Here is a 15287-nt window from a genome sequence, read left to right on the forward strand (position 1 = left end):
CATAGCCTTCTAGACTTGCTAGACTCCCTTATTTAGGTTACATGAGCAACTATGGCCCCAAGAGTGGCCTTCTGTTCAGTGCGAGGACCGTTATATGTAAAATAGAGGTTTTATTTCTGTTTGTTTAAATCTGCTACAGACATATTTCTTGTGTATTCTGAAAAAGCGGACATATTTTGTATTTCAAACTCTTATTATTATGTTTGAACAGATATTGTCTGTAATAATTGAAACCTCAATAAAAATTATAAAAAAAAACATAATTTAAATTATAAATGTTTATTCCATTTAATTATATACATATTGAAAATAAAAATAATATGATATGGGTATTAGCTTGCTTTGGTCCTAAAAGAGGCTGTCTATATAACACACAGAGTCGTATGAGATGTGGCATCCACCAATCACTTCTCTCAGTTCACTGCTTGGATCTTGCTCCTGGTGTGCTCTGTACAACGGTCAAGAATTAGTTCTTTGCTTGGTCTTGGTGGGATGGCAGGCTGTGCTTTAGATCCATTTTCCACCTCTTTTCTCTCTTCTGCAAATAAAAAAGAAATAAGTAACACAAGAAGCATCATACTGCCAGTTAGCTGTGTTTTATCACACAGTCTGAAGAGTGTTCAAGTGATTTGAGAGATAATTAATAACAGTAAAATGGGGGAAGGGAGAGGCAAATCTAATGACAAAAAAGAAAAGAAACACAAGCTGTTGACAACGTTACTCTGCATAGCCCACGTAAAATCTAATAGCATTTGCCATGAGAAGACTTTGAAGTTCATTTTTAATACGATTCCAATCCAAGTCACCACAGTTATGACTATAATATAACTGGAAACTTGGTTTTGTTACATTCATATGTTAAAAAACTTCCTCACAAAAAACTTCCTCACAATATTGGTTATTATTGTTCACTTAATCAATATTGATTCCTTACATAAGTGCATCTGACTGTTTAAAAACACTCTGTCCAGTTTTTGTTTTAAAAAAAACAACAACAAAAAACTTTTTTTATGTACTGTAGTTAGGGTTGCCACCTTTCTTGGAAGAAAATACCGGCCATGCTAATTAACATAAATTTGCATAAATAATTAAACAGCATAACTCAAAAACTAAAGCTGATAGGACTGATTTTAAATGCTCATTTGTTTATAACTAGTATTCATCACACTCAGAAGACGTTTCACTTTGACAGGGGCTTTCTTTCAATATTTATTTTTTATTTTCTACATTGACATGAACCTTAAAAATACCGGTCGGGTGGCAACCCTAACTGTAGTAGTCACGTACAAGGATAATACAAAGAGCACAATAAATTCTATACACAATATCCAAAAGTCATACTACTAATAAACATTAGTGGCTAGGCACCATGTCCAAACCACATAGGTTATATTGTACCGTCCGTTCGTATATATTGTACCTAACCACACTTTTAAAATCAAAACAGAGAACTATGCTAACTGTTTCAGTTTCTATTTTTTAAACAGTAGAATATGTAAAATACTAAACTCAAGCAAAAAGCACAATAACAACATTAATCAAGAACTTTACATAAATACCCATAAGTACATAGTCCAGCCATAAAGACCCTTAGGTTGCCCTTATACTATTGTATATATTAAACCCATCTCACTTCTACTAGATTTTCCTAAACCTCACAAATGTTCCACTCCCCTCAAAGATTTGCTTCTAACATGCAGATTGTGGGCCGGTATTTATCGATACCGATCACACGCTAACTCTGCTAGATGTAAGCTTTTTGCGCGTGTCGGGTAGCGCTCGTATTACAAGTTGAAAGTAAAAAGTTTTCACTATGAAACCAATGCTTGCAAAAAGCCAAAGTTAGGATATCGCGCACACATTAACGTATTCCCCCATAGAAGTCAACAAGGCAAACATAAAAGGTGCTAATATCTGTCGTATAGTATGCAGGTCTAAAAACTCTAAATAGGGTTTCCATTTATTAAGAAAGCACTCTAATTGTTAAATCTGACATTGTATCAAATTGTTCCTTGCTTAAGAATTGTGATAAAGGGGGCACATTTCAAGGTCACAATAGAGGGGGCACACAGCCATTTACAAAAGATAACATTTCCTAGCCAGCATGATATAGGAAAGTTAATGTCACGTTCGATAACTAAAAAGACACACGTCTCCAGAACATTCTGATCTTTTATCAAACATATGAGTTTGGGGAATTGTGTATAACCTGCACAGCCTATCAAAAGGCAAACACACTTGGATGTCTCATCTAAGCTTGTTACTCCCCCATTCTAACCATTTGCAGCGACCCCGGCACAAACCGCGGATTCCGACAAATCGGGAGGTAACGTGAGTTAGTTTTGAATTGTGATTAACTTTTTATAAACAACAAATTAACATAGTATTTAGCTTGCACAAGTTTTATTGTATAAACATGTGATTTAAATGATGTTCTTTTACAAACCAGGAAACAGTTGTGTTTATAACTAGAAAATGAGCATGCAAAAAAATGCATACATTAAATGGACATGGAAGTCAAAATTAAACATTCATGATTCAGACAGAGCATGCAATTTTAAACAATTTTCCGATTTAATTTTATTATCAAATTTGTTTTGTTCTCCTGGTATCCTTTGTTGAAGCATAAGGATACCAGACTTTAGCAGTCTATAGCAGCAGTATTTGCTACATTGTATAATACTTCAATAAACAAAGCTGCAAACACTGCTGCCAGGTGGCTATAGGCACGTGCACACTTAACTTTCACTGGTCACAAAAAACATGCCATTTTAACAGACTTTTCAATTTACTTCTGTCATAAAATGTACTTTTTTCTCTAGCTATCCTTAAGTCGAAAAGCATACTTAGGTAGTCTTATGAGCAGCAATGCACTACTGGGAGCTTGCTAGGGATTTGTGGTTGCACATACCTGTATATGCCTCTTGTCATTGGCTCAGTGGATGTGCTCAGCAAGGCAGTGCATTGCTGCTCTGGAGCTGAATTTAACTATGTGTTTCACTCTTTTAAAGTTATGTGCCAGCAACAGTGCAGTTATACAATGCTCTAGCACTCTTTTTTTTGCACTTTTATGTCTCATTAAAAAATATATATGCAAAAAGGCACAATATGCAATTCATGGCCAAAATGTGTTTTCAACAGGTGAAGTCTATTTAAGAAGGAAATCATATAAAAGATGCTTGTAAAGTATTTGCTGATAGATTGGAATACAGGTTTGGAAGTACAAAGTAATAATGAGGTGTATGTGTGTAAAGATGCTAAAAAACAAACAAAAATGTTTTTTTTTTCCTGACAGATAAAATTGTCATCAAATTTGAAAAATTCTCTATTTTGTATCATTCATTGCTCCCCAATACTAGTTTTCCAGGCCTTTTAACAATCTAAGGGGTATATTATAATCCAGTAGTATCTGCTGTGTAAAAAGTCATTAGAAACATGACTGACTTTGTTAAATTGCTCAAGTTAATAATGGGAATTTGCCATCTATGGGCTAGATTACAAGTTGTGCTATTGTTGGTGTGAGTCACCATAAGCAATATCGCTACCACAGTAACTTGTGCACATATTAACAGTTGAGAGTAAACTCGTGCGCTCTAGTGCATACTAACTTAGCGCATGCTGGGTTTGCACTCATAAACTGTACGGGGTAAAAAAAAATGTGCACCAAACACAGCATAAATACCTATAACATATACACTCACACACACTTTATAAATACCTATAATATATACACACACACACACTTTATAAATACCTATAATATATACACACACACACACTTTATAAATACCTATAATATATACACTCACACACACACACACTTTATAAATACCTATAATATATACACTCACACACACACACACTTTATAAATACCTATAATATATACACACACACACACTTTATAAATACCTATAATATATACACACACACACACACTTTATAAATACCTATAATATATACACTCACACACACTTTATAAATACCTATAATATATACACACACACACACACTTTATAAATACCTATACTATATACACTCACACACACACACACTTTATAAATACCTATACTATATACACTCACACACACACACACTTTATAAATACCTATACTATATACACTCACACACACTTTATAAATACCTATAATATATACACTCACACACACTTTATAAATACCTATAATATATACACTCACACACACTTTATAAATACCTATAATATATACACTCACACACACACACACACACTTTATAAATACCTATAATATATACACTCACACACACACACACTTTATAAATACCTATAATATATACACTCACACACACACACTTTGGAGCTCTTCCCACTCAAATACCTTAAAACTTTACAAATAACTTTTAAGCAATTTTTATGTTATTTTGTTTTTTATTGTATATTTTACTGTAAATATTGTACATTCCAGTGTTCTTCACATACCTTCAGGTTTAGCGCTGTTTATCTAACATGGTGTTGGGTTAGCGAGTGAGCGATGATTTATTATTATTTTTCTATGGGTAGCAGAAGTTAGCGTGGTTGCAGTATCCAAAGTTCTGAAGTTAGCGCACACAGGGTTTGCTCATGCTCAAACAATTTACTTTCAACTTGTAAGACACGCACTAACCCGCCTGCATTAAAAGTTTACTTTTAATGGTATTTGCATGTCAGCAAAATTTTTTATTTAACATACCACTTGTAATCTATATATCCTACATTCAGATACATTCAGATAATATAAATGCATGAAAACTTATTAGGTGTAGTCTTTTAGATCCCCTATAACGTATAGAATAAGCAGCCAATGTAAAGCACAACATGGTAACTGATTTAATATTGATTGTGGCTGACTTTTGTGCTTAAATACATTTACTTGATTCACAGTTCATAAATATGATCTCTTCACTATTTTAACTGTTTAACAAACTGAAATGCTATTGTGGTTATTAAAAATGAGGTATGTAAACCAAAATATACTGTGAAAAACTGTCCAAAATGGATTTTCAAGTAGTAAAAGCTGTTGAATTAAAAAAAAAAAAAAAAAAATACTGAATACTGGTTGCAAAAAGTGTTTTCTGCCAGAATACTGTTGTTGAGGGCTCACAGTCACAATACAAATTATCTGACAAGTTAATCAGGTTAAAGATCATGAGAAATTATTAGAAATTATTAGAAACCCATTAGATAATTAAGTTTTCTGATAGATTCAAAACCATTAATAAATTCATACAGAAATTTTCTGATAGATTGATTTCTGCTTGTGCAAATAAAACTGCTCACGGAGGTATTCCATGAAATACAGTACTTGGACATTCTTATTTAGTAAAATTATTTTCCTGGAATTTGTTATGCCAGCTGCAGCTTATTAAATGTATGGTAAATTGCTTTGTTGTATTTATTTAGTATTTTATATAGCCCATAGTCCTTGAGAACACATCAGTTAAAATGGGCCAAGCCTGCAGGAAGGACATGCTTATTGTATCTCATTATATACACAAGGACCTCATTATCTTATATTTTGCTATATGCACAAAGAATGACATTTTTATTATGGATGGTGACTTCAATGAGCAAAGCCATTTGCAAGAATAAAGATAAAAACATTCTAATACACTTAATACTATGCAGCGGATATGACAAGTAACTGCGAGCACATTAAGGGAAAACAGAACTAGTTTAAAAAAAATACACAGGAAAAAGTAATGAAATACTGACTTGTGTTTATAGTGGAAATATGGTGCAATATTTAATGCAGAGTAGAGATAGAGAATAGCAGCCAGTAGTAAGAACAAAGCACATTTCCTACTTGGTGTAAAGCTGAATATTATACATAAATATTTATTTTATAACCCATAATCCATACCAACGGTGCTGGGTATTGCAACATCAATAATAGACTTTCGCTCCTTCAGGTACTTTTTGCTGTTCCTTCGGTAGGTGTCCTGGCTAATCTGCTTTCGGCCCTTAATATGTATACTTTGTGCATTAGAAATAGTGGATCTACAATATAAGAGGAAATGAAATCACGTAGAGTGGTGAAACAAGATGTATGCACATGATTATACACATGATTTATTATATTTATTCTGCTGCTGCAGTCATCAAAATATTTGTTGTTATGAAGGAACATTAAAAGAGGAACCATCCTGTAATTTATGTTTAGATAACAAACTGTCTAGGCCATTAGTAAAACTAGGACAAATATTAGTATTAGTAACATGTTACACTGCCTATAGTTACTGATTTTACTTAGGGCTTGGTGCCCAGACTACTTTGAGAGGCATAGGTAGTTAGGCACAAAGAAAAATGCATAGTTGGTTTGGCCTTTATATAGCTGTACTTCAAATATGAAGAAATAAAAGTATTGGCCAATAGAACCATATCACAACTGGCAAGTCAGCTGTACCATAGAGTGGCCATATAAGGGCAGGTAAAAAAGCCAATTGTTTAGCAAGTAAATGTGGTCTGCTGTGTGTCCTAACAAAAACACATTAAACTGGTACAATTTAGTGAAATTATACAGGGAAGACTATGTTCCAACTGTTCACATAAGCTTCAGGTAAAGAGTCCAGGAAGCTGCAGCAGTGCAAATGGGAAAAAATAGTGGACTTTGGAAGCTTTCTGTCCATTCTCTGGTGCCAGTAGTAATCATAAATATCCACAAAAAGGAAAACAGCACACCTGATGTAGGGGTGCATAGTCACAGACTTGCCAGGTCCTTATCCAAACAGGTACATGTATATCCAAAGATACTCCAGCCACCTGCAGAAATCTTTTTTTAAAAAAAAGCTTTATTCTCATGGGTTGAGTTCAAAAGACAGATGAACAACATTTCAAGCCTACAATAGGCTCTTAGTCATGTACATGTTGAACCCAACCCATGAGAATAAAGTTTTTTTCTAAAAAAGATTTCTTCTGATGGCTGGAGTATCTTTGGATATACCTGTAGTAGTCAAACAGCTCAAATCAAAGAGTAGACAGACAATTTTGCTGATGGGACAAACTATTCCTTCATTCAACAAGGATTACTCAACTCCAATACAGCTATATAAATTATTAAGTTATGTGTAGTAAAACAACTACAATATGTTTTACAAACTTACATCACCTGTAATTTAGCAAGAGTAACATTAGATCTTTATTAATCTGTAAAACATTTTACTGTCCATATATAAACAGTACATCAATAAATGATTAAAAAGACACAAAAAGAGAGAGTTGCACATTAATAAGTTAATTCACTAGAGAACAGGTGCTTCCTAGAAAGATACATATGAAACAACATAGAAAAGGAAGTGGGGATTTCACAATAAGAAATTCCCAAAAGTCTAGGTAAATCCAGCACAACTGTAAAATTAAATAAATACACAACAAAAGCTTGTATGTCAAAAACGATATAAATATTTATTAACTAAATGCACAATACACACATTCACATTCATACAGTGGATCCCACACAAAACAGTGTTATAAAGTACTGGCCAAAAAGTTATTATCTGGTGCACCAGGGGAAATAGATCAAAAACAGTCCGTTTAAGACTTGCAGATATTTGTAATCCAATAAGTGCAGCGTTAATGCAAAAAATGGATGCAGTTATACAGTCCCCGGTGTATAGAGACCAGTTACTTCAGACTTGAACCCCAATTGTTACTGAGTCAAATAGTGCTTTAAAGGCATAGCATAGGAGGAGCAATAGAAACACGCGTCTTTATTCACAGGTGCTGTTTTCTTTTAAGACAGTAATATTCGGTGTACAGATGCGTATAACATATTCTACCTGTATTTGTTCACGCGGTCGCCCCTCCTAGCTGCCTCGTTCTTAGAGCGTCCAAACATCAGGGGTAAGTCAGGATGAGCAGGGGATCTGCTGTAAGGGCTGCCAAGCACGACGAGTCCAAACGCTCGTTTCGCTCCTTCAGTCAGTGCAGCATGGAAGAAACTCCATGCTGCACTGACTGAAGGTGCGAAACGAGCGTTTGGACTTGTCGTGCTTGGCAGCCCTTACAGCAGATCCCCTGCTCATCCTGACTTACCCCTGATGTTTGGACGCTCTAAGAACGAGGCAGCTAGGAGGGGCGACCGCGTGAACAAATACAGGTAGAATATGTTATACGCATCTGTACACCGAATATTACTGTCTTAAAAGAAAACAGCACCTGTGAATAAAGACGCGTGTTTCTATTGCTCCTCCTATGCTATGCCTTTAAAGCACTATTTGACTCAGTAACAATTGGGGTTCAAGTCTGAAGTAACTGGTCTCTATACACCGGGGACTGTATAACTGCATCCATTTTTTGCATTAACGCTGCACTTATTGGATTACAAATATCTGCAAGTCTTAAACGGACTGTTTTTGATCTATTTCCCCTGGTGCACCAGATAATAACTTTTTGGCCAGTACTTTATAACACTGTTTTGTGTGGGATCCACTGTATGAATGTGAATGTGTGTATTGTGCATTTAGTTAATAAATATTTATATCGTTTTTGACATACAAGCTTTTGTTGTGTATTTATTTAATTTTACAGTTGTGCTGGATTTACCTAGACTTTTGGGAATTTCTTATTGTGAAATCCCCACTTCCTTTTCTATGTTGTTTCATCAATAAATGATTGTTAGTTATCAAATAAACAGTGTGATAAACAATTTAAGATTCATTTATTTGTGTAATATTAAGCCCTTTAACATTACTGTTTATACCATAATGAGTAATGGTTTAATTCTTTTAACTTAAATCTCATATTACTCTGTACGTTTCAATTTATGGCTCCTATTCATTTTAAGCTGTTGATGTACTGACCTGCGAGGTGGTAGGGCTTTCTTCTTTGTCTGACTTTCTTCTGTAGGAGCCCTTTCCCCAGATTTTTGCAGATGCATTGCAGGAAAATAGCCAGTGTTATCATTTTTTCTGTAATGGGCAAAGAACAAATACAGTCAAAGTTATTTTGTTTAGATATCCTGATTAGACATTCTAAGAAGTGCATCTATGAAATTATTAACAAAGGATGTAAACATGGGTATTTGTATATTTTGTGCCACTTATTTGTATTTTTCAATATAAATGTGCATTATTTTATTGCAAACGTATCAGAAAAGGCAACATTACAAGCAGGTTGTTTCTCAAGCTACTTTTCTGAGGAAATTAATTAATTAATGGAACATGGTAGTTGAGTTATACAGACGGATGTCATAATTATATTGGCAGATGCTCAATTAAAAGGAAATGAAACCCAATTTTTTTCTTTCATGGTACAGATAGAGAATGCAATTTTAAAAATGTTTCCACCATGATTGTTCAATAGACAGTTACAAACAGGTATAAAGGACTATATTGGTTTATTTGATGTATCAATGTTGTCAGATGATCCAGGACAATGACATTACCTGAAGCTATCTTTTAATCTAATCCTATGTTATTGTTTTTTCCTTTTCTGTTAAAACGCTGTAAAATCAATAAAAGATATTTTAACATAAAAATGTTTCCAAGTTACTTCTAATATCAAATTTGTTTTGTTCTCTTGTGATTCTTTGTTCAACAGATATCTAGATAGGTAGTGTGCCTCGGGCACCGCATAACAGGAAATAGTGCTGCCATCTATTGTTCTTGCTAATGTAGAACATTGTACCAGTGATGCTGCCATAGAGCACTGCAGACACGTGCATACTCCTGAAATTACCGTCCTGCTTTGCAACAAAGGATAACAAGACAATAAAGAAATGTGATAATAGAAGTAAATTGGAAAGTTGTTTAAAATTGTATATCTAAATCATGAAAGAAAAAAAATTGGGATCTTTTCCAGATAAGCCCCGCCAAAATGTTAAGCCCCGCCACCTGAGTATAATGCTACGTACACTTTTTGCATTAGTGGCGGGGCTTATCTGGAAAAGAACCAAAAATTGGGCTTCATATATCAATAAATTTATTTTTTACTGATGCTTCCAACTGAAATTTTTCTATGGGCTTTTAGTAAATTGTTTTTGTATATTGTTGATTTTTATTGTGAAAATATATGATAGATAAATAGATCCATTTAATATATAAATATCAGTGTTGAGATGTATAATTTGAAAATGAAGATTATAAAGAGTTGTAATTTGCCATTCATCGCTCATGTTACATGGTCTTTACCTGACTACCCACCACCCGTCGAGCAGTTTATGGATTACTTCTACAGTTTCACCCTGTTTCAGAGTTAGCTCATCATCCAGATCTCCTGTATAATCCCTTGTGGTAATGAACAGCTCACCTGGGTAAGCACAAGACAGCAGAAATAAAATGAGTTTTATTTGAGGGCACCATTCCAGGAACAAAACCATATGATATTAATATGCTTTATGCAAATAAGTCAGTGACACTGTATAATATTGTCACAGTTTGTATGACAGGATAGCTTTTATTTCTTTTTACTATATTAACTGGCTTTATAAATTCTTTTATCTGGCTCACAAACTGATAATACCTCCTTTCCCTGTAGGATTTCAGCTTGTAGAGCTGCATTTTATTAAAGCTAACAGACTCTGAGGGTTAATGATGGACTGATCATCGTACCTTCTCTCTTTATATTACAGATTTATAAACCATGGGTGACTTTAGAGCAATTTTAATAGGTGATGTAACAGGTATATTTATTAACATATAAGCAGTGAAAAGCATTGGTGTGGAAGCATCTGATTGCATTTTAAAAAAAAATATTTAATAAATATAGAAGGTTGCAAAACATTTAAAGTGCGTGTGTGTGTATGTATGTATGTATATATTGAGCTGAACCTCGTTGTGCTGACGGGTGGGGATCTGTCTGCCGTAGGATATAATGAGGATCGCAACTTCAGAAAAAGTCCGCCGGGGGGGGGGTTGCTGTCTTTAAAGCGTGTTTACACAAAAATAAAAAATGTTTTCTGTGCATGTGTATTTTCAGTTTCACTGTTCATTCATTAGCTTTGTCACACTGGGAAATATCGCCACTGAAAAAGCAGGTGAGACTGATATGGATGACAGTTCTTTGAAAATTAAAAACCCACGGTGATGTTTTCCCATTGAAATACAGGTTACTACTATGGTACGCCCAGTAAACTCCCACGGAACGTCTATATATTCATCATGTCTGCAATCGACTTTATTAATAAAGACAAAAAAAAAAAAAACGATTCCTATTTAAACTATATGTGCTGGGGTATTGTATAGTATAAACTGTAATCGTGATTGTATTAATCTTCTATTGTGTCCTTAGGACTGTATTTTTACTTATTTAAGATTAAGATTGCACCTTCTCAGATTGCACCTTCTCAATATTAATATTTACATTATATTAAGAACATGCATGCGCAATCGCAATATTCATATTTCACAATATTACAATCACATTTTCGTGTTTGTAATATTCATATTTTATAATTTTAAAACGAATGCGTGATCGTGTTTTACATATAATATTGCGACTGCACTGTAGCAAACGTCTTTTATATTAAAATATATCTATATGATAATATTAATAATTAATATAGAACAAGTTTGCTACAGTGCAATCGCAATATTCTAAGTAAATCACTATCGCGCAATCAAGATCGCAATATTATGAACAATGCATATTACAAACGCAAAAATATGCGTGATCACAATATTGTGAAATATGGAAACACGAAAACGCAATCACAATATTGTGAAATATGAACTTTGCGATAGCGAATGCTTGTTTTCAATATAATGTAAATTAATATTCAGAATGCACAATCGCAATCTTTAAATAATTACATTAGTACATTCACATACATATTGTAACATTATACTATACAATACATATACATTCAACAATATACAGTATATACATATATCATATAGCCACAATCCCCCAGCTCCTATAGGTGTATTATTAATATGTTTAAGTCACTACTATATTGTAAGAACAGGGCTGAGCTTCTGTTGACATGTAAATTGTATTGCCATACAATATTGTTCAAAGGGATCATTTACATTACACCTTCAATGTATGTGATGATGCTGCTTTGAATATGTCACGGGTATCAGAGCAGCATCCATACCCACTCAAATGTATGGTAAGACGCCTCACGGCGATGCTGCCTTTAAACAGTACTGTCGGCCCTTTTGAATATCTCGCCACCTGGTGGCACTTTGGATCATCAGGCCCCAATAGAAATAGCCATATAGTAGAAACAGTATTTTATTTCTGCTTTAGATCTCATTTTGGAGTCCCTTTAACAGTTTTGATGTTTTATATGGATCATAATATCCATTTTACCAGCATAGTTGGGATCCTGTTCCTCAGACTCATCTGGACTATCTAAAGGTTCTAGATATGCAGCCGGTACCCAGCCTGTCTTGTTCTTCAGCTGACCAAACCACCAGCCTGCAATAAAAGAAATACTGGTGAATAATGCAGTTTATTGGAATAATGCAGAATCAAATGGCCTTATACCTATCTAAATGAACCATGACCCACAGACCAACTGGCATATGATACACTATACAAGAATGCTTTGGTACCCTTCTTTATATAATACAAACACTGAACTGCAAATTGTTTTGAGTAAAATATAGATGAGTGGCCCAAAGGAACACAATAAACATCTGAAGGTCGAGCAGAAGCCACAAGAATGAAGAACAGTGAGAAAATGCTATCAAAGACAGGCTGCTGCCAAACAAGTAGGCTGTGGTGGTCAGGTGACTAATTTAAAAATAAATGTTGTTTAGAACATCTTTAAGTGCATGATGTAAATTACTGGTTGTCTGTGTCCTTTTGAACTTATTAATCCATATATTAAACTGTATTTTTTCAATTTTACACCAAATAATTGAATTCAAATTCCAGAATAAAGGTGCTTCAGGCTTCTAGAGTTATTACGTTGTCTTAATATTCCAGAACAAAGTCTTTGTGGCCCCTGGGAAAAAGCAGAATTAATATTGTGTGACCCCCTGTGAAAAGCAAAACTAAAAATATGTGATTTGGAGTGGCCAAAACTCAAAAGAGCTCTCTGGAGGGGAGAACAACAAATACAAGGTACCTTGCAACCTTACCTATATCACATTATTATTATTGTTTCAGTGTTTAATAGTCATAAATGTATATGTGGCCCATTGATCTGCCGCTCCCATGTGTTAAGAAGGTGACCATCAATGCTTTAGACATCTAGAACTATTACATTGTTTTCAAATGTATATTTTTTCAGGAGTTTAAAAGGGAATCAATATTTACAGACAAGAGGTAAGTTCAGACATGTTAGAAATCCCTGTAAGTAGCAGGCAGTCAGGCACCCTGAAATTAAAGGGCCATAATACCCAAATGTTTAAACACTTGAAAGTGATGCAGTATAGCTGTAAAAAGCTGACTAGAAAATATCTCCTGAACATCTCTATGTAAAAAAGAAAGATATTTTACCTCAAAAGTTCCTCAGTAGCCACCTCCCATTGTAAAGGATTTCTAAGCAGCAAATTAGTATGTCTGTCCTGGGACAGCTTAGGGGATGAGCCTTGTGCACTCTCATATTATTTCCCTATTCAGCTTACTATGAAATCTCATGAGAGTTAAGTCAAATCTCATGAGATCACAGTAAAATCACAGTGAGTTCATGACCTCAGCACTGCTGATGCTGATTGGCTGCTGTTCATTTCTTCATTTATTTATTTTTTTTACTTGCAGCTGGGAACAGCTGAGTATAACTTTTTACACAGAATTTACTCTGCTGAGCTGAGGAAATTGTGAGGTAAAATATATTCCTTTTTTACATAGAGATGCTCAGGGATATTTTCCTGACAGCTTTTTACAGTTATACTGCATAAGTTTCAAGTGATTTAGCATATGAGTATTATATCCCTTTAACTATCATTTTTATATTTTACTAAAATCGCACAGAGATATGCAGACAGACTTTAAAGAAGGAGCCACCTTTTCAAGTAAGGGTTACATTTATCTTTGTGTTTTACTTAACAACCAGTTAAAGTGCAAAGTCAAAGTTAAACTTTCATGATTCATATAGAGCATGTGACATCAAAATTACATTTAAAAGTACAGTTACAGTCATATTAACACAATATAATAAAAATTATATATACAGTATATAAAAATTTGCACAAAAAGTTATAATGGCTCAAAGAGATGAGGTTTCAGGTGTTAGAAAAAAATCAGGCAAAGGACTTTAACATAGAGATACATGTTTAAATATGAATTTGTTTGTATATATATATATATATATATATATATATATATATATATATATATATATATATATATATATACACAGTATATATATTTACATATATACACATAAATACATATGTAGACACACACACACATATTTATGCAATATTCATATTTAACCCCTTGACTACCGGGACTTTCAGAGAAGAACTTGCCCAAAATACTGGAGAATTTTTAGTATTTTTGTTATTACTCCATTTACAAAGAAAACAAGCTTTTTTTAAAAAAAATTATTTACCTGTCCTAACTATATATATTTGTTTTCAGTTGATTGATATTATTATATAATATAATTATATAATATTATACTCAAAGAAAAGAAAAGAACAAATCCGGATAGATAGCCAGTGCAATTAGTTTTTATTCATCTGTGGAGTAGTTTAGCAGGGCAGCTTAAACTAACTGACATGTTTCGCGCATAGCCTATGCGCTTCTTCATATATTATAGTACCATTTCACCACCAAATGCGATCATATCAAAAAAGTTTTTCACAAACTGTGGGTTTCTCACTGAAATTAATTACATGCTCCTTGTGAAATTATGGCACAAATGATAGCAAAAGCTTCTCTGGGACCCCATTTGTTAAGATACCAGACATGGTTTTGCTATTGCTTTTTGGCAAATAGAAGGTCGTTAATTGCAGCTGTGCACCACACTTCTATTATTCCCAATAGTGAAGGGGTTAATCAGGTAGCTTGTAAGGTTATTTTTAGCTGCAGTGTAGAGATTAGCCTCCCACCCCTGATCCCTCCCAAACAGTTCTCTTCCCTCCCTCACCCCCCACTGATCACCACCATCTTAGGTACTGGCAGACAATCTGCCAATATGACGTCTGAAGGCAATTTTTTTTTTTTTAAATTAATATTTTTTTATTTTTTCTATTTTCTGCAGTGAAGGATCCCTGACCCCTCCCAAACAGCTCTCTATCCCTCCCCCTCTAAATAGTGTCTGCTATTTTAGGTACTGTCAGCAGTCTGCCAGTATTTATAAAATATCTATATATATATATATATATATATATATTTTAAACATTTTCTGTAGTGTAGTGGTACACCCCCTCC

At 34.0% G+C, this 15287-nt stretch overlaps 1 protein-coding gene across 1 annotated transcript in view; it reads right to left on the reverse strand.

Annotated features, from left to right (window-relative positions):
• Positions 1–263: 263 nt before the first annotated feature.
• Positions 264–15287, reverse strand: part of NCF1 (neutrophil cytosolic factor 1) — a 49806-nt gene continuing 34782 nt past the window's right edge. Inside the window, exons 7-11 of the mRNA XM_053707476.1 lie at positions 12270–12377; positions 10145–10262; positions 8816–8923; positions 5878–6014; positions 264–538 (exon numbers count right to left, since the gene is read on the reverse strand). Coding sequence (XP_053563451.1) covers positions 414–538; positions 5878–6014; positions 8816–8923; positions 10145–10262; positions 12270–12377 — 596 coding nt within the window. The 3' untranslated portion in view covers positions 264–413. The remainder of the gene's footprint in view (positions 539–5877; positions 6015–8815; positions 8924–10144; positions 10263–12269; positions 12378–15287) is intronic.

Source organism: Bombina bombina, chromosome 3 (assembly GCF_027579735.1).
Source record: "Bombina bombina isolate aBomBom1 chromosome 3, aBomBom1.pri, whole genome shotgun sequence".
NCBI classification, from domain to species: Eukaryota; Metazoa; Chordata; class Amphibia; order Anura; family Bombinatoridae; genus Bombina; species Bombina bombina.